This window comes from Paramormyrops kingsleyae, chromosome 24 (assembly GCF_048594095.1).
Source record: "Paramormyrops kingsleyae isolate MSU_618 chromosome 24, PKINGS_0.4, whole genome shotgun sequence".
Classification (NCBI taxonomy): Eukaryota; Metazoa; Chordata; class Actinopteri; order Osteoglossiformes; family Mormyridae; genus Paramormyrops; species Paramormyrops kingsleyae.
In genome coordinates, this window is record NC_132820.1 from 11,844,700 (window position 1) to 11,868,964 (window position 24,265).

At 48.4% G+C, this 24,265-nt stretch overlaps 3 protein-coding genes across 4 annotated transcripts in view; 1 reads left to right on the forward strand and 2 right to left on the reverse strand.

Annotated features, from left to right (window-relative positions):
• Window positions 1-7,754, reverse strand: part of lrch2 (leucine-rich repeats and calponin homology (CH) domain containing 2) — a 21,308-nt gene extending 13,554 nt beyond the window's left edge. For both annotated transcript variants that reach the window (XM_023844830.2, XM_023844829.2), the window contains exons 1-2: window positions 7,625-7,754; window positions 6,090-6,485 (exon numbers count right to left, since the gene is read on the reverse strand). In XM_023844830.2, the coding sequence (XP_023700598.2) occupies window positions 6,090-6,485; window positions 7,625-7,727 (499 nt within the window). In that variant the 5' untranslated portion in view covers window positions 7,728-7,754. The remainder of the gene's footprint in view (window positions 1-6,089; window positions 6,486-7,624) is intronic.
• LOC111860811 (UAP56-interacting factor-like) lies at window positions 6,889-11,974 on the forward strand. The gene is made up of 9 exons (XM_023844840.2): window positions 6,889-7,188; window positions 7,721-7,879; window positions 8,942-9,066; window positions 9,769-9,854; window positions 10,099-10,174; window positions 10,410-10,462; window positions 10,545-10,619; window positions 11,208-11,316; window positions 11,517-11,974. The coding sequence occupies exons 1-9, from the start codon at window positions 7,116-7,118 to the stop codon at window positions 11,625-11,627; spliced, it is 867 nt and encodes a 288-aa protein (XP_023700608.2). The 5' UTR covers window positions 6,889-7,115; the 3' UTR covers window positions 11,628-11,974.
• Window positions 11,679-21,978, reverse strand: LOC111860807 (WD repeat-containing protein 44-like). The gene is made up of 20 exons (XM_023844827.2): window positions 21,843-21,978; window positions 21,147-21,180; window positions 20,494-20,553; window positions 19,660-20,104; window positions 19,363-19,517; window positions 19,160-19,249; window positions 17,724-17,860; window positions 17,465-17,548; window positions 17,246-17,352; window positions 15,838-15,989; window positions 15,597-15,735; window positions 15,168-15,232; window positions 14,899-15,015; window positions 14,688-14,810; window positions 14,420-14,611; window positions 14,181-14,282; window positions 13,843-13,958; window positions 13,604-13,731; window positions 13,219-13,344; window positions 11,679-13,134 (listed from the first exon to the last, which is right to left on the reverse strand). The coding sequence occupies exons 1-20, from the start codon at window positions 21,917-21,919 to the stop codon at window positions 13,049-13,051; spliced, it is 2,535 nt and encodes an 844-aa protein (XP_023700595.2). The 5' UTR covers window positions 21,920-21,978; the 3' UTR covers window positions 11,679-13,048.
• Window positions 21,979-24,265: the final 2,287 nt, after the last annotated feature.

Genomic DNA, 24,265 nt, shown 5'->3' on the forward strand with positions numbered 1-24,265 from the left:
ATTCGGCCCTGGCCTCGGCACGGCAGCAGTGATTAAAGGACACGGGGGCCGTAGGCAGAGATGGGTAGCAGGAAAAAACACGGGGACAGACCCTCAGAGCAGCTGCACCGTGTAGTAATATGGTCACAGTATTAGCAAGCTGACCTCCACAAAACCATCATACCATGCCGATCCTGTGGGGGGGGGGGGGGGGGGGGAAGATACAAGCCAAGGCGCTGACCTCAGCTGACGAGCGTGACCGGAAAGGGGCACGGCCAATCAGTACGCGGCGAAACGGGGAGAACAGGACGACGACAAAACAAAAGAGCCTCACAAAGGTGGGAGGCCGGACCTCCACCGCACCCCTGAGACCTCCACCCCGCCCAGAGCCCCACCAGCGGAGCTTACCGACACCAGGCATTTGCCCAGATCTACGCAGCTTCCCAAACGACTTCCATCCAAGGCTACATGCCCTTAAAAACCGCTAACCGAATTTAATAAACGTAAGGATATGCCGAATTTATACAGATTACTAACTTTTGACAAATGTTTCATCTGTTATCTTAAACCCTGGTGATTATTGCACATGCCATATGATCGTGATCTGCAGCCATACGTCTCCCAGGCAGGTAGATCACACGATGAAGGAAGGGAGGGCAACGTTCGGACCTCCAGGGACTCAAAATCTCTGGCTCCCTAGTACCTCATTTCAAGGCCCTCCCCAAATTTATCCGACACGTAATGACCCCAGGATACGTGGTTCGTGTTTATTAGGAAGCTTGAGGTTCTCGGCCTTAGACCGAGGAATAATAATTAATCTTCCTTAAAATGGGGGAGAGGGGCCACCCACAGCGTCTAGAGGGCATGAAGGGAGCCAGAGCGTTTATGCAAATACTCCAATTTGGCTCAAAGCAGCAGAAAGAAACAGCTCAGGGCTAATGAGTCGACAGGGAAGAAAAGGGCTACAATCACACCTTCGCACTCGCTGTAGAGACTGCAGGAAGCACCTTCACGCCATTCAAACCCACAATACGCCAGTCGCAGAGACACTACATGTATTTCAGAGCCGCATCTTAGTCTTTATTGCTAATTTACATTTTAATTAGCTGCCTTCCTAGAGCGTCTGCCATGACAGTACATCACCAGCCGCAGCCACCGGCTTACGTCAGGAAGTTATTCTTAGCGATTGTTCATTTTTCCATCAGCATCGAGTTTATCGGACGCTATTGACGTTTTCCGCCGTATCTCGTGCGCGGTACCGGCAACAGGGAAGGGCGCCGTTGTGCTCCCCCAAACTTGCTCTGCTCTTCGAATGCCTGCGGCACCAACCCGCAGAACAGCGTCACCGAATGCACAAATTCAACAACAGCGCGACTAATGACGAAATGACAGGACTGTCATCTTCCACTGCTCCGTCATGCCTGTTTTCCCGCCCGCCATTCTGCAGTCTTCCGACCAATCAGCTGCCGATTCAGAAAACAATTATATCTGAAAGGGAGGGACAGAAGCGGAAGACAATGGGCCATGGGAAGGTTAGTGGGGGGGGGGGGGACTTAATTCTGACATTCCTGGGATGCACATCAAACCGCAAACCACCGCGCTACGACGGCCCAACTGCCCCCGATCCCGGACAGACAGATCCTGAGCAGGTAGCGGAGAAATGAGCCTCTGCTGGTAACAGACGACGCAGACCAAACGAACGTGGCAGCACATCCGTGACTGGGTGCCTCACGGTTTCAGAAATCTGCTCAGCACAGATCAACATTCCCATCAAATGACACCATGCTGCAAATGGAAGGCCGTGAGAGCGTACCCTCGCTGAACGCCCGAGAATTTGGCGCGCCGAGTAAGAACGCAGGACAAACGTTGACTCAGGGACAGCGAGGGTTAGTTCAAACCAAAGGCCATGTTCCCAGTACCTTCCCAGTACAATCCATCGGGTTATGAACGTCAGCTCTTGGAAACCACCACTGAGGTATTTTTTTGTGGCTCATGTTTCCACACAAAAATGCTACAGGGATCAGCACTCAGAAAAATAATTAGCGTTTGATAACAGCCACAGAGCAGGATCACAAGGAGGCTGGCATATGTTAAGACAGAAGCTTGCGGTACGTGGCCTCAGGGGATTTCACGATGAACGAGGGGGTCTGCGCTTCCTAAGAAGGAGGCTTTACGAGAGCGGCGGCTGGCAGACGTGCCTCCCGAGTCACATGACCGCCCATTAATAATTATTAATAATCAAAAGATCAATAAAGCACCGTTAACTCATGGAAATGGTTGTTTATGTTACCAGTTCATTTCTTCTTGATGTTTCGTGTTGAATAAAAAAACAGATCCATCAAAATCCAGTCACATGTAAAATCACAGCCCTGACACCTCGAACAACAGCACAATCAGACCATTTTTCATTCTGGATGGGGGGAGGGGAATTTTTCACCCTAAAGTCTCACTAGTCGGGCCCTGTGTCTGTGTCTCCTATCGTGGGTGGTTTTTAAAAAAAAAGCAGCATCACTATCATGTTATTTGGTGTTTGCCAGCAGCTTCTCAGCCTTAGGCTCAGTCAATCCCCTCAGTGTTAGCATTAGCCAGCACATTGCTAGTGCTAGCATCAGCTGGTCCCCCCAAAGTGTTAGCATTAGCCAGCACATTGCTAGTGCTAGCATCAGCTGGTCCCCCCAAAGTGTTAGCATTAGCCAGCACATTGCTAGTGCTAGCATCAGCTGGTCCCCCCAAAGTGTTAGCATTAGCCAGCACATTGCTAGTGCTAGCATCATCGGACAGTGTTAGCGTTAGCCAGCACATTGCTAGTGCTAGCATCATCGGACAGTGTTAGCGTTAGCCAGCACATTGCTAGTGCTAGCATCATCTGGTCCCTGGACAGTGTTAGCGTTAGCCGGCACATTGCTAGTGCTAGCATCATCTGGTCTCCACAGTGTTAGCATTAGCCAGCAAGGTCATAATGCTAGTCACCCTCCCACAGTGTTAGCTGGCACCTTCCTAGCAATAGCGTCGAAGGGCACCAGGCTTCATTCTGGAAAGGCGGCTTTCTTTGAGTTCTCCAAATACATTCTCTCTTGCCAGAAGAGTAAGTGATGGGGATTCTGTGCATTACCTACTGAAGGCGTAAAACCTTTTCCCGCCTTCTGTTTTAGGAACAGATAGCTACAAATCCCCATGGCCAGCTGCTGGAAATCCTGCACTCATTACCAGAGCAGCTCCCGGGGAGGAACCACGTAACAAGCAATAAAGACGTCTCACCCAGCCGAGCCTCACCAGCACACAAAGGACGCCAGTTGCCAGAGGGAGGACAGAGATTCCAACAGGAGTTAAGGCACGGACACCCGGGAAGATACACAGGGAATGCAGAAATACCAGGGAAGACATGGATACCAACCACATATGAAGAAAAGGGAATATCAAGGAAGGAGCGAGTCCCAGGGCAGATACGGAAATGAGGGAAGATAAAGAGGAGGGACAAAGATGCCCAGGAAGACACCAATACCAATGAGGAGTTGGATACCAGGGAAGACTGAGATACCAGAGAAGATATGGAAGGAAGACATAGTTACCAAAGTAGACACAGATACCAGGGAACATACAGAGGAAATACACAAATATTCTAAAGAAGACATGGATACCAAGGAATATGTGGAGAAAAGGAATGGATACCAAGGAAGATACAGAGGGAAGACATGGACACGGAAGAAAAACATCAGTGTGGAAGCTGAGATGCTGGAGGGAAGATGCAGCCGCCGTTAGACACCAGCACAGACAGAGTGCTATCTACAACATCCTCCCTGCGGGTCAGGGATTAATCGCACTCACCACGCACTGCTGAGATGCCTAAACCCATTTCACACTCGCACTGCTGAGGTGCCTCGGAGACACCGATCCAGGACCGCAAGGAAAATGGCAGCGACCCGCAGCAGTGGGCGGGAATAGGCGGTGATATGGAACAACGTGCCGTGCTATCCGCTCAAAACAGCCACGCTTTACAGAAGTAAGTTTCACGGCGCAAACAAGGCAGATCCCTGAAGGCTCAGAAATCCCCTCACGGCAGATAATCTAGTGGAGCACCATATACAGTGTGGTCAGGTATTCCACACGAGGGCAGGTGCCAAACCACGACCTCACAAAAGAGCTCCTAGTACACACCCTCACACAGATACCATGGGAATCACAGCCACACGTGGTCACGCTGGCAAAACAAGCCGCCACTGCCCACCAGGGCCCTTACAGTCGAACACTAAAAGCGAACTCGGAGGCGAACAATGGTGACTTTGTGGGCGGCCTCATCTATAAATAGGGCTGGAACTTCCTGTAATGACTTCTGAACTTCGGAAATACCAGCAGCATGTAGAGAAAGGCCCCGACCAGCCTGACGAACACGAGGACCCGGCATCGACTCGCTAAGAACGGCAACATGGGATCTGGTGCATCTGCTGTACGAAGATACAATTCAGAAAGCCTCAGTCCAGCCTCTGCCTTTAGGACCTGACTGATTTAAGAGCTACCCTGACAAGACAAAGGAGACTCATTCAGTCTTGCCTCATGCAAGGCAGTATTGAGCTTCAGAGGCTGTGTAGACTATTCTGTACGCTGGCCCAGAACAAAGCTTCTGACTGTCTGGAATGACTGTCCTCCCCGCTTTTTGCACAGCTGACTCTCAGACAACCCTGTCTCCGTGTGTAGAGCTCCAGATGGCCTGTATTGGGGAGGGGAGGGGGGGGGGGGGACGAGGGGGTGGGGGACGAGGACATCCTACTTCCTCCCAGGCCAAGACCAATTTCGAAACTGGGAACGCGGTCCCCCACGGCAGCAGTGCAGCGGGTAGCTGGGCGCCAACGTTTTTGCGCGCCGGTCAGCGAGCAAAGCTCTCGCTCGGTGGGAGACGGACAGACGTGGAGAGAGACAGCTGACCGGGCAGAGCCTCAGACAACAGCCGCTACTCACGCTAAACACGCGGCTCCTCCTAAAACCCCCACCCTCCATCCCGGTACCAACGTACATTAAGCGTTTTCATTGTACGTTACCGGGACAAAGCCTCCTGCAGAGGCTCCCACACACAATTAACGCCCCTATTCTTTTTTGCGCTCATCTTCCTGCATAACTCACACAACGAAACCTTTCTCGCAACTGAAATCGACAGTTTTATTAAAACATTTCGATTAAACTAATGCGATATAGCAATTAAGAATCGTTAATCACTCTTGACACTAGAACCTTTGCATTACACGCTAAATGCACGCAAAAGACCGACAGGCGAATCGTCCGCAAGATGCAGACAGGTAATAAAGCAGATTCAGTAATAAAGCCATCAATGTGCGCTAAATAAGCAGCGCATCCCCATCACGGTTTGCTGGGGGGGGGGGGGGTGAGGCGCTCCGCTCAGGACCGACGGCACCAACAAAGCGCTTCATTTTTATTACCCTGCAACAGCCGCTGACGGCAAACCCTCGGTCCCTGCAGCATTTATATTCACTGTCACCCAAAAGTGACACTAGAAAACAAATATGTGCATGCATTTAATGCCCCGAGCAGCTGTTGAAAAATATAAGCCATATACCGCGAAGAAAAAAATACATTACCTACAATAATGAAATCATTAGGCGGGGCGTAAGATAGTAAACTATTTTAAACATCGATGAGAAAACTAACAGCAAAGCTTTACACTGTGTTGTGCGGGGGGCGGGGTGACGCTTTATCTATTGTCCTGCAAAGAGTCGCTCAACGCGGATTTCTGATCCGTGCAGGCGGCTGGACGTGTAAGGATCCTGGGCAAACCTGGATGGAAATCTGCGTCGGGACGAATTCAGGGACAGAAGCCACAACCCGGTTCACTGTTACGGATGATCTTACGTTTTCATTCAGAAAAACGGAGCTCACGGTGCTATGGGCATCCATACGCTTCTACACACGTTTATCCAGCTTGCGGTTGCACGGTCCACCATGTGCCGAAATAAAGTCGGATGGATATATATGATGCATGAAAATATCCGACAATTGCATTTAAAAAATGCGACTTCATGGACAACTTTATCATGCATTGTTGCTTTTTTTCTCTAGCTTTAAAAATGCAACAATGCACTTAAAGTTCGTTACAGACTCACCTGCCTGCGTTGTATCAGTCAGATCGTAGCTCATCCCGGGGTAATCTCTCAACTTCCTCCCGCTGAGGTTCAGCATGCCGGAGCACACGGCATCCTCCAGGGCGCGATCCAGGCTGCGGGCCGTGGGGACGTGGTGCTGATGCTGCGATATACCCGCCGTCCAGTGCGGGACGCTCGGGTAGTGCTGGCTCTGCAGAGCGGCGATCGCTCCCCCACCTCCCTGACTCGCCGCCATCTTCGCACAGAGACACAATCCGGCCGATAATAAACGGCGCTGCCCCTCCGCCCATGCGCACAGCGCCCGGGCCAGCAAAGGGAAGCAATGGGGTGGCAGTTCCGAAGACGGGGCTGGGCTCCCAGCAGGGGCGGGTCTCCAAGGGGTGGTGGGAGGTCCAGCTAGGGGTGCAAAGCGTGCTTTTATGTCGAGCGCACTCTTCCAAAGCTATTCATCGTTGTTTTCCAGCACATGCATTATAAGTGAACTTTGTAATTTGTTAATTGACGTCATTCAGTTACGTTGTCATTCATATACTATTATCTGTAGCATTTTATTAACACCTATTTGGGATATGGGTTTACAAGTAGGCTAATGGAGTAACTAATTAAGTTATAAAATATTCCCCAGCCCTTGTATTTTTCCCTCTGGGGTTTTTGTGTTTTTTAATGTTTGATGAAACGCGGATATGATTTTCCCAGGCGGCTTGTAATCTTGTCCTTGCCAAGGTGTCATACTCGATCGCCCTCTTTCGTTATTAGATCAGTGGCTATTTTAGGGTGTGTTATGAAGCATGCAAACGCATGTCGACTTGGGGCAGGGCAGCCCCGCTATCCGGGGGACGACGAGAGGCTGCAGCTGTCCGCCCGGGCTGCCACTGGAGAGGTCGTGCAATTATTCTTCATATACGCTTCTGTTGGAAATGTCCCGACTCTAATAACGCGAGAAGCCTGGTTAGGATCCTAAGTACGAAGCTGTCGGTTATATAAGGAGAAGCGTGTCTGGAGAAAGTGACTTTGAAACAGAAGATTATGGGCGACAATATAGCGGAACCGGAGGCTATGGAGGAGACCAACAGCTCGGAGAAGATTGACCTGTCACTCGGTTGGTGAATAAAAAGAGGGGGGGGGAATTACACAAGGCACTGAACGGATCTAATTTCAGGGATTCCATCAATGCGCAAGTCATTCCTTTGATGGCCAAAATCCCTTCGGTTTCTCACAAGATTTTATATGTCCTGCTTATTTGCGAAATAACATGGATTTACTGGCACATTGTGGCAATCGTGGGGGGTGATATATGTCACAATGAGGGAGGGGGTGCATGCTTACAACCCTATTTGCAGCAGCCAATCATTTCACAGAAATATTAGTCTGAAAGTAGGCATAGATATTAAACAATTTAATGTTTAAACTTGTTTGCCTTAAAACTGCGACGGTATTTCACAGCAACGATAAAACACATAGGCCTCGCATACGGTTAAATGTCACATCCATGAAAGGCGACCCAATAATCCGCGTCTAGCTCTCCGTTTACTCACATTCATTCTGCTTTGCTCCCCGGGGGCCTGACCATATATCTGCTGATCGGTCATTCACTGCAAACACCTTCCAGCTGTCGTTTCTCTTGCCTTTAGACGACATTATTAAACTCAAAAAAGAAGAAGAAAATGTGACTCTTGGTGGCTTTAAGAGGAAGAACCGGCAGGCGAACCGCAGCAACTTATTTAAGAAGTTTAATAAGGCAGGACAGCAGCAAGGCTTCCGTTTCAGAAGGGGCACCTACCACATGCAAGGTAAGTCCAGTCGGAATAGTCTTATTATAGCACTTTATAAAATAAGTTTATGTACTAAAAGTAAGTACAGACCTGCGTTGCTCCTTTACAGTAGGCTAGTAGTCACACGCTTACTCTCCGGTGATTTCTAGTTTTTATGTTTCTTGGCTACTTAAACATGCAGTCATATAAAGTGAATTGCACAGTTCCCTTTTATAGAGCTAGGTATTTCGAGATTTGTTAAGGTAATACTTAATACTGCTTATGAAATTCTAAGCTTAAGCCTATTTAAGGCCCCATGCAAGTCGTAGTGATTGTCTGTGTTTGGGGTTGAAATCATCGTTGTTTTCTTTACTTTTCCTTCAGTAACCCCCCACCCCCATCCGGTGAAATATTAAACTATAGCCACGTACACCATATGGTTTCACGTAGTCACACGTTATTCTCAGGGTTGCCAACTTTGTTCAACTGGGTGGCGTGAAATTTTCAGTTAGAGACAAGTCTGCACACACATTTGCATGTATGGAGCAGTTAATTATCTTGTGAATAGTCTGCAGGGTCTGCAAACTACCCCAACGCTTTAGCTGTAGCTAATTTTAGGTTTATAAAGGAATAATATAGATATGCCGGAAGATTTCTTGAGTTTCACGCCAGTCCGTAGCCCTGTAATCCACTCACAGGGGCAGACTTGTAGTTCAACCCATAGGCGGCGCTAGACCCTATTTAAGCGGGGCTTAATCCTAGAATAGGCCATAGATTTAACCCTATCCGTTCTCGGTCCCGGTATCACAGCCTTGACAAACCATTTCAGAAGAAATGTCTAGTTCTTTAACTAAGTAAATAAAACCACGGGCCTGTACGTTTCTTTGAATAACTGGGACTAGTACGCGTTTAGAATGATCTATCAAATGCACCATTCAGTGAAGCGATCTTCTTGGGACTGCCTATGTTGATTACTGATCAGGACTGATCATCGCCACAAAAGTAAGACTGGTTGTTCCGGCGTGATGCGCGGCTCTCTGAGTTAGTCCCGAAGCTGACTTGGTCCGCAAATATCGACACCTTCTGCCGAACCGTTCGCAGGGCTCAACAGGTTCCGATACATTGGGCCACCCGTGCGCGACTTCTACAGAAGCAGACCGTACAACCGGGGGAGGAGCGCGCCGAAAGGAATCAGCCCTATGAACAGACCGCAGTGGGACGCTAAGGTGCACTGATAAGATACTTACTGATCCCACATCGGGGAAATTTACTTGAAGATAAACATTAATAAAGAACAAACCAACTAATACGTTAACAATAGAACAAATAAGAAAAAATATTTAAGACTTGTGCACACAATTGCACATATTGCGCTCATGCATAGTATAATTGCACAGATGTAATGACACATCTGTACATGCTGTACATGCACCGAGTGAATATAAACAAACATGTTACACGTACAGTGGATATTGCAATAGTTCTGACGAGTTGAGCTACCTATCGAAACGTGCTATCGAGCCTTTCGGCGCATGTACAGTTCCACCGTCTTGGAATTAGGGTTAGGTTTTAGGGGTTATGATTAAGGTAAGGATTTTAGGGGTTTTTGGGTGGTTAGGGTTATGGCTATCGATTAGCACTATGGTAGCCTAACTCGACAAAGTAGCTCAACTCGACAGAACACCGGTCTACATCAGATTGAGGTTTGCTCTAAACTCAGTTAAGTTTCAGGGTTGAAAAATAACTCTTAAACGGTGAGTTTCCAGAAGCCTTCTTAACGCTACGTCATAATTATGTTGTTATCTACCTTTTGGCATAGAACTTACGAATGACGTAGCATTACGAAGGGCTTCGGGAAACTCATCAATGGTTGATGCCAGCCGTGTCGCTAGTGCTCACTGAGGACTTTTGGGTCTTTTCTCACCCAGAATGCCAAGCAGTTTGGACAACGCAGCAACCGCTTCAGGGGCTCCTTCTACCAGCCCTACAGAGGCCAGCGGGGACCTCCGAGAAGGTGCGTGTTTTACAATATCATAAGAAACGCATTAACGTGGGATTTACTGGTAAAAATATGTTAGTATTCGCCGTATCATGGATATATTTCATCACTGGGCCGCAACACGTGTTAAATCTATTTGCTTATCAGGAAACTTTTATCCTATTACCCATTTGCGTATATTTGAGCACCGTCACGGACGGTTTATTTCCCCTTGTGTCCGGGGGGGGGATCCATTTTCATTCCTCTGTTTTTATTACAGGATGCCTCTCAACCAGAGTTTCCAGTATTCCCAGCAGAGACCATACAGGGCAAAGCCGGTTAAATTGAACAGAGCGGTTAGTTAAAAAAAAAATCTACATATATTTTTACTGCCTTTATAGTAGGCATATACGCATTTCATTCCATTGATTTTTTATTTTTATTTTTAAAATGTAAACAGAATTTCTGCTCTGGGATCAATGGTTTTACTCCCGTTTTCTATATCAACTTCCTTTCAGCGTTTGATTATTACAGACGCGTGTTTTCGTATATCTTAGGGAGCAGTTAAATCGAGTTTTTTTTCCTCTGTAGTTTAGTTCCTGGAAATGGGGCGAAAAACCGGAGCGATTTCAGAAAGTGAGAAGGTAGGGAAGGTGTCGGATGGCTTTCGGAGACGCGGGCTTTCCACCTCGCCGTGCCTGAGACCCGTTTCAATCTCGCCCAAAGGTGGGGGAAGGCGCCCTCTTCTGGATCCATCTTGACAGTATCACTACCGAACTCGAAGGCGAACTCGGATCCGCAGTAAGTCCTGTAGCTACATCGGAAGGTACATTATTATTTATTTGGCGGCTACTGATGTCCGACATACACGTGAGGCAGAAAGTACATTATCAGCACATTTTTAGGAAGTCCGTTAAAAATACCAGTCGGTTTTCTTTTTAATGGCTCATTTTTCTGCATTTGCAAATAAGCTAATACGTATATCCACATGCCTATTTTTGTGTTTCTGTAACCATTTGGTTTAACATTAGTTTACTCAATCGCTGAGGAACAATCAGATTTGTGTTAAGAGCACAGCAGGACTACCATCAGCATTCCGAAGTGATGATCTTATTATTTGTTACCACAAGGGGGCACTGTTAGCACGAGTGTCTGCTTCGTTAAACTGGTGCGCGCCTATTGCATTCAGTTAGATGAGGAGTGATATGAGATGAACCAAACCTTAGAGCAGTGTTTCTCAAACTGCACCCTACCAGGACCTTGGGATAGAGGAACAATGTGGACTGTCTGTTAGGGAGCATAGATAATCTGAGGGTCCACAAGGACCGGTTTGAGAAACACTGCCTTAGCCAAACACTCTGTCCACTTAATCCCTCCCCCCGGGAACAGGGCAATCCAGCCTTCTGTGAGTGACAGACCTCTGGGGGAAGGAGACTTTGCATCTCCCCAGCCCAAAGGCATCCCTCTGAGATTCAACTTCAAGGCTGTATCCAACCAGGTAGGACCTTCCGGCACAAACCAGGAGATTCAGCTCAGCTTGACACTACAGTTAATGACAGTTAGCGGGTCATCATTGGTTGCCCAGTGTGAGAAAGGCCCCCAAGGTGTCCTTCACTTTTGCCTGTGTGAATACAACAATGTATTTTAATAATTACGTGCCACCTGACTTTTGGGTCCTTATGATTCTCTGCCTCGCAGACCAGTCTAACGCTCAACGACCGCTTCACCAACCTGAAGATCCGCGGAGGCTGGGGACATAGGCTGTGGAGGGGCAGGGGCCGAGGCAGCCGCATGGTCACCCTGCAATGAGCGGCCTCGGTGACCCCTGACCCTTCCCTGGGGGGGCGGGGCCTAGCTACGTAGCTCACCACACTGATTGGTTGATTAAATCATGGCAGCTTTTAAAAGTGTGTCATACAGTGTGGGCAGAGGGAACAGGCCGATAAACCGTATTGTCCTGTCAATCATCTGACATCTGACCTTTCATTTTTATCTCTTTCCATTGGCTGCTGTAAATAAACATAAAAATAATAATAATGGCTTCATAACCCTGTAAAAAAAAATCACACGAAGTAACAGACTGTAACTTTAACGCTGTAGTATAAAAAGTGCCCAGAGCAGAATAAACTGATTTGTACTGATGAGGAAATGAAAAATCTTCATTGGCTTATTGTTCAATAGCATTTAATAGCATACCTATAACTGGTCATTCCTAATTACACCAGTTGTGTGGAAATGAGCTACAGGACCTACAAAAATCAGAGCATTGCACTAGTGACCCAAAAGTTGTGGGTTCAAATCCCAGTGACCTTTCCTTCTACTGCAAGTGGCTTTGGATAAAAGTGTCAGATGAAAAAAGTGTAAATATAGGGGCAGTGTGTGGCTCAGTGGGCTAAATCTCTCTGCCTGTGATCGGAAGGTTGTGGGCTAAGTCTCTCTGCCTGTGATCGGAAGGTTGTGGGGTAAGTCTCTCTGCCTGTGATCGGAAGGTTGTGGGCTAAGTCTCTCTGCCTGTGATCGGAAGGTTGTGGGTTCAAGCCTAGAAGCAGCAGAACAGTCATATGTCTCTGGGCCCTTGAGCAAACCCCTTAACCCCCAACTCCCGGAGTGCTGCGGAGAGCAAGTTGGGGGAGGCGTAAAGAGAATTTCCCCACAGGGCTCAATAAAGTTTCTATTATTAATAGCCCAGTTAGTAAGTGTGTCTTGGTTAAGAAAAAATTCATATGAAACCATTTTTTACGGAGTGATTAAAAACAAACATCAAATACATCAGCTCCTGTTTAGATAATAAAAAAATATGATTATTCTAAAAAGTTGGTGCTTCAATTAAGGGCAATAATGAGAAAAGAGGGGTGTGGTTAAAGTGGGCGTGTTCAACTATATGTGGACCAATCAGGGCTCACGATGTGTCCATCATTCAGCAGCAGTGTCTGTCACAAGTCCCTAGTGAGACGCTGTGCAGATACAGTACAGGGTGCAGGCTGAGCCTCTACTGCTCCCTCTCTCACCCCAGTGGAGAGGATAACGTTCTAAAAACAGCATGGCACCGTGCCGTTCGGTCGTCTTCACATTACTCCTGTCCGAGGACCTGCCCCTGTGTGCTGGAAGCTGCAATCTCATGTCCTTCCACAAGGTGGCGCAGGTACACAGGTGCAGGTATGGCTGAACATGACTGCTCTGACACAAAAACACTTCCCCGATCTGGGGGGGAGGGGGGTGCGTGCTTCTCGTCACTTTTTCACGTTGACAAACACTTTGATGGCCCCAGTGAAGTCAGCTGAAAGGAGGACCTCGGTGTGTCCCGTCCGGAGGGCCCCTGAGGAGCGGGACAAACCATCCGTCAGTCTTCTGGGGGGGGGCCTGACATTGGTGCTCCTGAGATACCCCTCCCCAGACTCACCTGATGGAATGACCTCCGGATCCCCGCTCCCGTGCCCTACATTTGGCTTCTCCGCGCAGTCCGCGGGCGGGACGATCAGGCCGGGATGTGACGCAAAGATGGCCGACGTTACCGCCGCGTTGTGGGCTGGGAAGACAAGTGGGAAATATAGACAGGCAGCTGGGATGTGCGATGGACAGGTGATACAGCTGCTGGGAGCAGCCACGTCACGTGACCCATTCCCGGGAAATTAGCAATCTGAGGATTTCACATCTCCTCCATTCTCAAAATGCATGTTTTTGTTCCACTCGGGTGGGGAATCAGGCAGCAGCCTCCAGGAAATAGCCACTGTGATATGTCGAGCCCTGAGGTAGGTACACGGGGAGAATGGGGCGGGTCATCTTACCTTTAATTCCTTCCCAGAAGTCATTGCGATCCCTCCGGACAGAGGCAAACTTGCTTAAATCATGGTAGGTACTCCAAATGTAGACGTATTTGTCCTCTGAGCCACTGATGATGAAGGAGTAATCGTGGCTGAAAAAGAGGCAGCGTAGCGAAAAAAATCACAACCGGTGTCAAAAACCATGGAAGAAAACCCCATTTGTTGCCCCACGGGCAAAGGCTGGACAGAGACATGGGCCTGACCTAAAGGTGGCCTTGATCTGACTGCTGCTGTTGACGTAACCTTTGTACTTCATCGATAAAGAAAGGTCCCTCAGGTCATACAGGCGGATCCTTGAGTCATTGGAGGTCACCAAAATCTGCCAGAAATAAAGCAATATCCTGCTGAGGTAAAATTTCCCTACTATACAAATACCACAGTTACTCCTGCAGGACCTAATCTGATTGGCCGAGTGACAGCAGTAAGAGCTAATGTGATTGGGTGAGTTAAACCAGTGAGAGCTAATGTGATTGGCTGAGTGACACTAGTAAGAGCTACTCTGATTAGCTGAGTGAGTTGGCGTTATAGTATCAGACCACACCTTATTTTCCCCTGGCAGCGGTTCAATCCCGGTTATTTTACGGCCCACGCGGTTCCTACCCCTGGTGGACCGCACATGGATCTGCGTGTGGTATTTGAGGTGCTGAAAAACCAAAAATAAATCAACTTCAGACAAACCGACTTCCCAAATACATTCTCATCCAATCAGAACACCTTAATGTCATGTGACCCTCTGTGTGGTGGGTGACTGTCATTCCCCTGACCCCATTAACCACTCGCCTCAGTGTCGTAGAAGATGCAGCGCCCATCATATGTGCCGATGACGGCGTACTTCCCATTCTGGCAGAAATTGGCGGCGGTGATGAGGCGGCTCTGCCCGTCCACCTCGTTCCACAGCGCCACCTTCTTGTCGGGAATATTCCAGAGCCGCAGCTTGCCATCCAGGGAGCCGCTTAGGAAGTACCTGTCGTCCTGGTGACGAGATGGAGGCTGGTTACCGTGGCAACCTGCGTCGGGCAGCAGAAGACTGTGGGAGGGATTCGCTCACCCTGGGGTGGAACGCGATGGCCGTTACAAAGTCGATGTGCTGGAAACAGACCAGGCATTCTCTCCTGGAGATGTGCCAGAGACGGACAGTCTTATCCATGGACGAGGACAGCAGGAAGTAGTTCTGAGGCGAGGGGCGAGAGGCACTGGGCATTAGCAGCCATGACAGTTTGCATGTGTGAGCCTCAGCGCCATGACCTTCGACCTCTCACCTTCGACCAGGACAGGTCCAGGAGGTCAGCCGTGTGGCCCTTGTACTTGCAGAAGGGGACCGGCCGAAAAGGGGCGTGTCTGTCTGCCCCACTTAACTCCTCATCAGTGCTGTGAATCTAGGACAGTGCAAAGGAAACAGGCTGTTTTTTGGGAAGGTGATTTCTCAGGGTAGGTCAGAGATGCAAGCCTGCGTAAAGCCCGCAGGTGGCCCCGCCCCTTCGACAACCAACACAACACAAACTTCTAAAAAAAAAAAAACAGGACTCACCCCCACATCCGTGTCCGATTTGGAGGAGCCCACACTCTCCTGCGATGGGGAGGGGGACACTCGCCCTGACCCGATGAGGGAGACAGGTCCGTGTTGAGAAGTACCACACAAAACCGCACACTTCCCAGAGATTACAGTCCAGTGTCTCACTCCCAGGATCGGCTGTACATTTTACACCTCAACCCCATGAAACTACATGGTTAAACAGATTTATTTAAGGCAATTTAAGTACAGAACACTTACTGCGTTATATTCACATTACACACCCATAGACCCTAAGAGAGTCCTCAAACCGTTGGGTTATGGGCCTGATTTGCAGCCCCCATGTGACAGAAAACACCAGACACTATAGTTGAAATGAGTTGCTATGAATTAAAAACGTGTTACTTCCTGCCTGCAGGGGTCACTGTGGAGCCCCAGCTGGCCTACCTTCCGTGTTGTACTTCAGCCTCATGTGGTTGAAGTAGTCGAAGGCGTTTTTCAGGACCCAGATTCGGACCACGTTGTCCTGACCCGCCGTGGCCAGAACCCTCCCGCAGTGAGAGAACTTCATGGTCCAGACCGCACCCTGGAGATACCGGGGTACAGTCATGTTCAGACAGGCCTCCACTATTTAGGGAGGTCTGTGCTCGTGGTGAGGGGGCGGGGGGGGGGCGGGTCAAGGCCGTACCATGTGCTCCCCACTCAGGTCTTGCACCACCTTGATCTGATCGAAGTCAAACGGGCCCTTGAATCCGTGGGCGGCCTTGAACTTGACGGGTCGGGTGTAGGGCATGCCCTCATCGTCACTGGAGGATGGTTCGTCTGGGTCCATGTGGAACACTGGATCAGAACAGGACAGCCTCCATCAGTAGCGAGCATCAGGTATGCTTGCTCGGTTCCAGTCCGCCCAGTTCCACTTATGGTTCCAGCCCACCAGGTTCCAGTTCCAGTTCTAGTCAGCCCAGTTCTGGTTCCAGTTCCGGGTCTCTCAGTTCCAGTTGCAGCTCTACCAAGCCCAGTTGCAGTTCTGATAGGGCTGGGTACCGAACTTAAATACTTTTTGACACTAACCGAATGACTTAGATACTATTGAGTATTGAAAATGCCTCGTCATTTCGTACTAAATTTCGAAACCGAAGGAGTAAATGTAATTGCTGCGTGCAGCTGAGAATACACTATAACGCTATTAAACGTGCATTTTGCCCACAAATCTTCCGTCAAATCTGCTCAGAATACTTTGTGTTTTCTCATGAATGGCAGATTTGCTTTAGTGATATTACCAACCGGATCAAACCGTGATTAACTTGTAGCCTAAGGCATGTGAATTTCAATCACTTGTAAACATTTTGTAGGTTGTTTATGACCAGATAACCCTTAATGGGCCCATAGGCTACTCAGCCTTTCAGGTGAAACCAAACCGCATTCTGGACTGTATGCAGTGGTTCTGCTTCTTAAAGGAACAGTATGTGAATAAGAAGAACCTTATTATTTTTCAAATAACCCATCAAGTTTAACCCAGATTATACTAGCCTACATTTCAATAAAGTTTAATAATCAGTGTGTTTTCGCAAACCGACATGCAAACAAAGATTTTTGTTTTTAACGTATATACATTTTTACCGTATTTATCCTACTGCTTTGCCATAATTTATGTAATATTGCGTATAACCCACTCTTTGCATTTGTGACTTGTATCTAGGGAGGGTGAAGGACCTGCAATTCATAACAATATTAATGCATTAATTCGTTGGAATTGATTTTCTGCTCAAGTCCTCCATGTGCAGTTTCTTTGTGCTACAGTTTTTTTTTACCTGCTGGGCACCATCGCTATTCCAGGGGATCTGCCATATGCAGTCACATCTTGTACAGCCATGAACTTAAGCTAAATATCTTTTATGTTTTGAGACTGCTCAGAGTGTATAAAAATGCTAAGGAGCTGGAAACTAAAACTAACGATTTGCACTAGAATGTGTTATGAATTGTATGAAATCGGTATCGAAAAAAGTATCGTTCCGGAACCGCTATCACAGTCAAGGTATCTGTATTGGTATCGGAAATTTTTGAGGGATACCCAGCCCTAGGTTCCCGGCCCGTACCTTCGTCCCGAACGCTCTTCACCTTCTTCACGGCCTTCTCTCCATACCCCTCCGCCAGGTGTTTGGCCCTCTTCACAGATTTGCCTAAAAACTTCTTGAATTTTGTGCTGGGGGGACGAACGGGGGCAATAGAAGAAACGTGACCATGCTGTACCACCGCGTGGTGCCCCGCCCTGCCACCTGTCCAACCCCCCCAGCCCCCCCCCCCCCACTGCTCACGTCCTCTGCCTCAGTTTCCCCTTGTCCGCTTCTCCCAAATGCATTGTGGGTTTGTCCTCATCGTCCGAATGCACGGCATCATTCCTGCGAAGGGAACAGACGCTCAGACCACCTGAGATTCGGACATTTCTCCAGACTAAGCAGGACTCCCCAAAATACCAGTTACCATGTCGTGACATATCTGACAGGCTCTGGGTACTATGTGAGTGTGGGGCCTGCATTACACCTCAAAACAGACAGGGGGCGCCGTGTTCCTTACGTCACGTATTCCTTAGTGCGCCTCATAATATGCAGAGAGAGAGGGTTGATGCCGGAGATCAGCTTCTCCTCTGCCAGGCTGAGCGGGATCTCCTCCCCAGTGTCCAGGTTCTTAATCATCACACTGGCCAGGATCTCCTGTTCCACGGAAACACAGATGTAAAGCAGAAAAACTACTGGCCAGGCCACACCTTCCTTCTACTAAAGACCACACCCTCTTTCTGTTAACAGTCACGCTCTTTCTTTTAAAGCCCTCGCCCTCTTTCCGTTAAAGGCCCCACCCTCATTCTATTAACAGCCACGCCCTCTTTCTGTTAAAGGCCCCACCCTCATTCTATTAACAGCCACGCCCTCTTTCTGTTAAAGGCCCCACCCTCATTCTATTAACAGCCACGCCCTCTTTCTGTTAAAGGCCACACCCTCATTCTATTAACAGCCACGCCCTCTTTCTGTTAAAGGCCCCACCCTCATTCTATTAACAGCCACGCCCTCTTTCTGTTAAAGGCCCCACCCTCATTCTATTAACAGCCACGCCCTCTTTCCGTTAAAGGCCCCACCCTCATTCTATTAACAGCCACGCCCTCTTTCTGTTAAAGGCCACACCCTCATTCTATTAACAGCCACGCCCTCTTTCTGTTAAAGGCCCCACCCTCATTCTATTAACAGCCACGCCCTCTTTCTGTTAAAGGCCCCACCCTCATTCTATTAACACCCACGCCCTCTTTCTGTTAAAGGCCCCACCCTCATTCTATTAACAGCCACGCCCTCTTTCTGTTAAAGGCCACACCCTCTTTCTGTTAAAGGGTAACTGCTGCAATAAGGCTGATTTCAGCAGCATTCAGAGTTGGATAATTCAGGTGCAGAGTGTACAAGTCCAGACCGGGATTGTGTTTCAACCAATCAGTTGAATACTCTTTAAGCTGCTTTTTTCTTCTACAGACAAAACCAATCCAAAATTACATAATATACATAATAGTAATAATTTTTTCTTCCACAATGGGGAAATGATCTTTTTGCTTGTTTCTTCTTGCTCCCTGGGAGACACGGCAAGCTTGGGGGCGGGGGGGTGGGGCTCACCACACAGGATCAGCTAGTGTCTGACACCCCTGGGGCCATTAGGGGTTGGGGGGTCTTGCCCGATGGGTGGCAGAGGGCCACCAGCCCTGGGATTCGAGCCAGCAACCTTTCGACACGCTGATCTAATCCGCTGAGCCACATACCGCCCCCAGAACAGAACGTAATCTGTAAATGTGTGATTTTATGTTGGCATGCAGTGGGCAGCACCTGCGTTGACTCACAGCCACATTCCTGGAAGGATTTATTTTTCACCAGCAATGTTTAAAAGCACAACACTGGGCAGGACTCCCACCCTCCCGGAAAATAATGGATCATTGTAAGGAGGAGAGAGACTTGGTGATTCAGGAGGGGCTTCCCTACCTCGTCGGTCAGCTCACGGCCAGAATGGGTCCGGGGGCGCCGGGGTCCTGGGGTCTCGCTGTCGGGGGTGACCGGGGTCGGCTCCTCATTCTGACAAAGATGAACCAGACACATGATTCCTAAGGCGACGTATTTTACAAACAGCTAGATCTCCGAATGACCCGTTCAGTTGGACCATTAGCTGATCCGCGTCAGTGACTCACACGGCCAGGTGAGGGGCCGTTTGATTCTGGGTGGTCACAAACCAGGGCCGTCACCACCGTGTCCCCGCTGGTGGCGCTGACTAGGTCCAGGTGACACTGCAGCTCTCTGGTGACACAGTCCCCGGGGTCGCCGGGGGAGAGCAGGCCGCACGGCTCTGTGGGGACACGGGCTAACACTGCTCACATGTCACGGGCTGCAGGATTGTGATAATCAGTAATAAACTAATAAAAAAATACAATTCCGTCACATTCACAAATAGCAGGAGAGGAGCCTCATGAAGGTTCTGATCTCTGCACCTTCCAGTCCCGGGGACCGTACAGAGTCCGGGGTGGGCTTGAGTAGCAGAGTCGCCGGCAGGGAGGGTGGGGGCGGCTTGGGGGGGCGGGATCCGCTCTGGGGTGCGACCTTCGGTGGTGGCAGTCTTTTAGTGCTGGCGACGATGTCAGGCTCCACGGGGAGGGGTCCGGCAAGCCCCCGGTCGGCTGCCTCGGCTCCCGCCCCCCCTGTGTCCTCACGCTGGTCCTCAGAGTCCATCTGCTCCTGGACAAGTGTGCTGGTAATGTCCGGGGGTGGAGCTTTCACAGCCCCTCCCCCCTCACCTAGGCCCACTGTGATTGGCTCCCCTAAACTCCATCCTTCATCATAGGGTGCTGCGGTGCTGGCCCCGCCTCCCTCAGCGGCAAGGAGCAGCTCATCGGCGTTGCTCCCTTTCTGACTCTCCTCGATGATGCTGTCAATGATCTGGCCATGGAGACAGCACCATGACCCACAGAGAAACCCCTGGTGCCTGATTTTAACATTCAGCTCCAAAAAGCATCCAAATATACTTAAATCTTTTCTTTTGGAGTTTGAATTTGGTTTCAAAACGCACAGTGGGTGGGATTACTGCCCTCGTTTAACTACTGACTGTTTCACCAAAGTGGAGACCAAAAAGAAGACAAGGTAGTGACTACAAACATAAAATAATCCCACCCACGATTGGTTCTGCCCAGCACTTCCCAGAACGCATCTCCATAACGTTAACAAATCAGCATCAAGCAACATGGATAAATACCACAATGAGCTGAGCAGTATTAGCTGTGATTGGTTGAGACAGGAAAAAGGGGCGGGACATGTGGAGGCAGACTCACCTGGATGGAGTCATCATGGGGGGGCTCGCATGGGTCTTGCGGGGTGCCTGTCCTGCTAACCTGCAGGGTGAAAGATACCAAGTTAAGGGGTTATCCCTACTGACATTCACCATGACCCCCCCCCCTCACAGACACCCCACACCAGACCTTCACACTGACCCACCCGAACACCAAATATTTACAGTGAACCCCCGCCCCTCAAACCAGACCTCAACACAATAACAACACAAGCAGCTTCCAACCACTCAGAAAATGGATGCTGGTCACCATGGCGATGGCTCCCATTCGCGACAGATGCCATCAAACCCATCATGTGATTTCCTGCTCGTTTTTCCAGTTTCATAACAGCCCAGCTAACCAGCGCCCCCTACCTGCAGATGGAGGATCAGAAACTTCTCCCGTAGCTATGTGTGACCCTCAAGAAAGGTACAGGTTTATAATCATAATCAAGCAAGCTAGGAGATAAAAAAATTTCTAAAGACTAAAGGGATAATAAATGATTTATTTAATGAACTGTCACCCACAGGTATCCCAAATTTAGTGGTCAAGCACAGTTTGTTCCAGGGATTAAGGTAAAGTCCAGTGTTTCTGGTTAAACATAGTATGAAATCATGAAAGTTCTTGCATCAAGCTACATGGAGACCTGCTCCTACCTTTGCTGAAGGAAGCACAAACTTCGCAGGAGACCTGGGATGCAAAAGAGATTAAAATATTATGAGATCTGAAAAGAGAAAAGTACACAAAGCCAGCAACAAACATTCGCAGTGTAAGTCATTTGCTGCTTATTTAACTGGACATATAGTTATGGTAGAAACGCGGAACATTTTAGCAGATAAGAACCCAATAAAATATTTGCTCAACTAAGCACCACATTAAAACCAGCTCATTTACATCCTACGTCATATAAATCATCTAAATCATCTTGGCGTTTAAATGACAACAGAAGGCCCGTATAGACGTTCACGCACTGCTGCAGCACAAGATTAATTTTAAACGATAAATCATAATTATCCATAGAAATGTTATAAAATCAAAGGCCGTCTCTCTTCTAGATCTGTGCTTCAGTAATTAATCTCCCAAATCTGTAGAAATTAAACAATAACTCTCTCTGCGCTTGTCGCAATTAGTGAAATCGACTTCTTTACTTGCATTATTATTAGTATCATTATTATTATTATTATTAATAATAATAATAATAATAATAATAATAATTCTTTCATTCATTGTTGTCCTGCATTTGCGATTTAGACTTAAGTGTACGCCGCTGGGGTGGTGGGAATTTATCTCTCCGCAATATTATTACACATATACTGCATATAATGCAGCGACTCCTCGGGAAAAATACTTACATGTTAGGAGAGGTACCAGCACTGACGTCCTCCGCAGCATCGTAGTACTCCTCCGTATCACTGCTGTCCGACGCCATTACTGATCAGATCATGCAAAAGCCACCGGACAGATATGATATGACACCCCCGTGCGTGCAGCGCAGGCCGGTGCGATGCGCAGGACGCGGCTACCTCCGCAGGGAACAGGACCGGGGGGAGGAGCCGCAGCTCGACGCGGATACCCGCTGACAGCCACGGCCGGGAGGGCGTGTGGGAGCGGGGCCACAGAGAGGAAAGAACGAAGGCTGGACCAGATGAAAGTGTGTGTATGCGTGTGTGGGGAGGGGGATGCGTTTATCTGGGAAATCTCGCGAGATTGCTAGTGAAGTCCAAGAGTCCGTAGGATGAACTCCAAATGAACAAATAAAATACTGCCGTTATGCTGTTATTTTTATTATGAATCAGTTCGAGGTTACTTATGCCTGCTTTATCGGTGAATGTACGTTTGATTAATTATGTAGTCTCTGAAATGTCCGTAAAGTTTGTACTTGAGGATGTGAGTGTGCGATCCTGTCCAGTTTGCCCCCCAGTCGTGTCCCGTGAATTTTCTGGCTTACCCTGTCACAGGACCGTGACAGGGTAAGCCAACGGAAGATGGATGGATAGTACATCACCTACGGGACAGGTATGGAACAGGCCTGTTCTTCTTCACAGAATAGTTTAATAGTGTTATTTCAAGGACTAGAAATCAGCTCAGTTATACGCAGTTAATTGTGCAGGCTTACATCAGCCCACTTGGACCATGACTAAGGAAGCCTGCAGTAGAGTAGACAAAATCAGCTCTTACAACAACACAGTTGCCACTAAACGTTTGATAGCCCCACCCACCATGTGCCTCAGCAGTGATGCATCATGGGTAACATTAATAAGCCACATCACAAGCCACACCCCCTTCACACATGCAAATTAACACTCTTCCATGTTTGGAAAACATCTCCAGCAGGATATTTTACACACAGTCCTGTCACAGATGTAAATAACCTAATAACCTCTAATGTTCCCTACTTACTGGATTGAAGAGGAACTTGGAGACAAAGCAAAGCTTACTGACAATAACATCCATCACCCCGAGATGAAATGACTCCCAGCCATCATCGTTTTACATATCACATTAAAATGCATAAATGCCAATATGCTGCTCAAGTGCTCTGTCTTTCTGTGAGCCATTTCAGATTAATGTTTTATTTCTTCGATACGACACAGATGCCTACGAACTTAGGATGTTCTTGAAAGTAGCAAGAAACTGCATCACTAATAAATCTACTGAACACAACCGCGGGTGGAAAAAGGCCATGAACAGACACAGTCACATAACGAGCCGGAGCTGGATTCTCCATACTGATGAGCAGCACTAGGGGGCGACCTCTCCCACATTGGCTGCTGTAATGACCTTGGGAAATGGAAAGTGACCCCTGTATTAATGACCCTGATAGGTCCACTCCTGGCCTGCTCCTTCAGCAGATCCTCTCACCATTTTGCCATTTTACCAGGGAAGGGTACATGTCATTCCTTGGCGAGTCCAGGTCAAGTCTTGAGTCAAAATATTGCAGGACTTGAGTCCAGTCTCGAGTCATCTGCCCCTAAGTCCAAGTCAAGTTTGAGCCTTTCCGTCATTATTGCTGTTAAGTGACAAGTCATCAAATGTGTCACTCGAATCCAAGTCGAGTTGTGAGTCCTGTAGCTTGAGTCCCTACCTATGTCAGTTTTTTTACCTTCAGTGGTCAAAACTTGCTACAGCAAAAATCCGCCACAGTAAGTCATAGGTTGTGTTCTTTATAGGCAGAGATAGGTTGAAAAGACAGTGTCCACTCACGGTTGTCCTAGCAGAGTTTCCACATCTGTATATATGCAGGGAGGGATGCATCTTTCCAGCAAACTGTCTCAGGAGACCTTGCATTCAGCCAATTGAAAATGCAGAGAATTTTAACGTCATGGTGTTCAGATGAGGACTATAACCTCAGGTCTTCTCAAGTTATAGAGTCCAAGTCGGGTCCAAGTCTTTCTATCAGTTTTGCCGAGTTGAGTCACAAGTCATCAGGTCTGTGATTTGAGTCAATGTCAACTCATAAGTCAGTGACTCGAGTGCCCACCTCTGCATTTTACATCCTCACCCTGCATTTTGGCGCCCCCTGGTGGCCAGCTGACCAAATCCCACCCTCGAGTCCCATAAAGTTTTGCTGAAAGTACTGCATGTTCACGACCCAGAGAGTGAAATATGTTCTGTAGCTTGTTTCTACTCCACAAAGTTTGATTGATGCAACAAGAGCCCCCACCGCGACGTGGGAGGACGTAACAGGCTGCGGACATACACAATGACTCATACCGCCTGTGTGTGCTGGCTCTGCTAATTAGGCTAACGATGCCCGGCGTGAATGGGCCTGCTG

Excerpts from the sequence above, each read along its gene's own strand:
- LOC111860811 (XM_023844840.2), top strand. The coding sequence starts at position 7,116 with ATGGGCGACAATATAGCGGAACCGGAGGCTATGGAGGAGACCAACAGC. Across the intron at positions 10,175-10,409 it reads CGGTTAAATTGAACAGAGCG|TTTAGTTCCTGGAAATGGGG; the intron begins GTTAGTTAAAAA and ends TTTCCTCTGTAG. Across the intron at positions 10,620-11,207 it reads AAGGCGAACTCGGATCCGCA|GGCAATCCAGCCTTCTGTGA; the intron begins GTAAGTCCTGTA and ends CCCCGGGAACAG.
- LOC111860807 (XM_023844827.2), bottom strand. The coding sequence starts at position 21,919 with ATGGCGTCGGACAGCAGTGATACGGAGGAGTACTACGATGCTGCGGAG. Across the intron at positions 17,353-17,464 it reads GGGAAACTGAGGCAGAGGAC|CACAAAATTCAAGAAGTTTT; the intron begins GTGAGCAGTGGG and ends TCGTCCCCCCAG. Across the intron at positions 14,612-14,687 it reads CCATCGCGTTCCACCCCAGG|GACGACAGGTACTTCCTAAG; the intron begins GTGAGCGAATCC and ends TCTCGTCACCAG.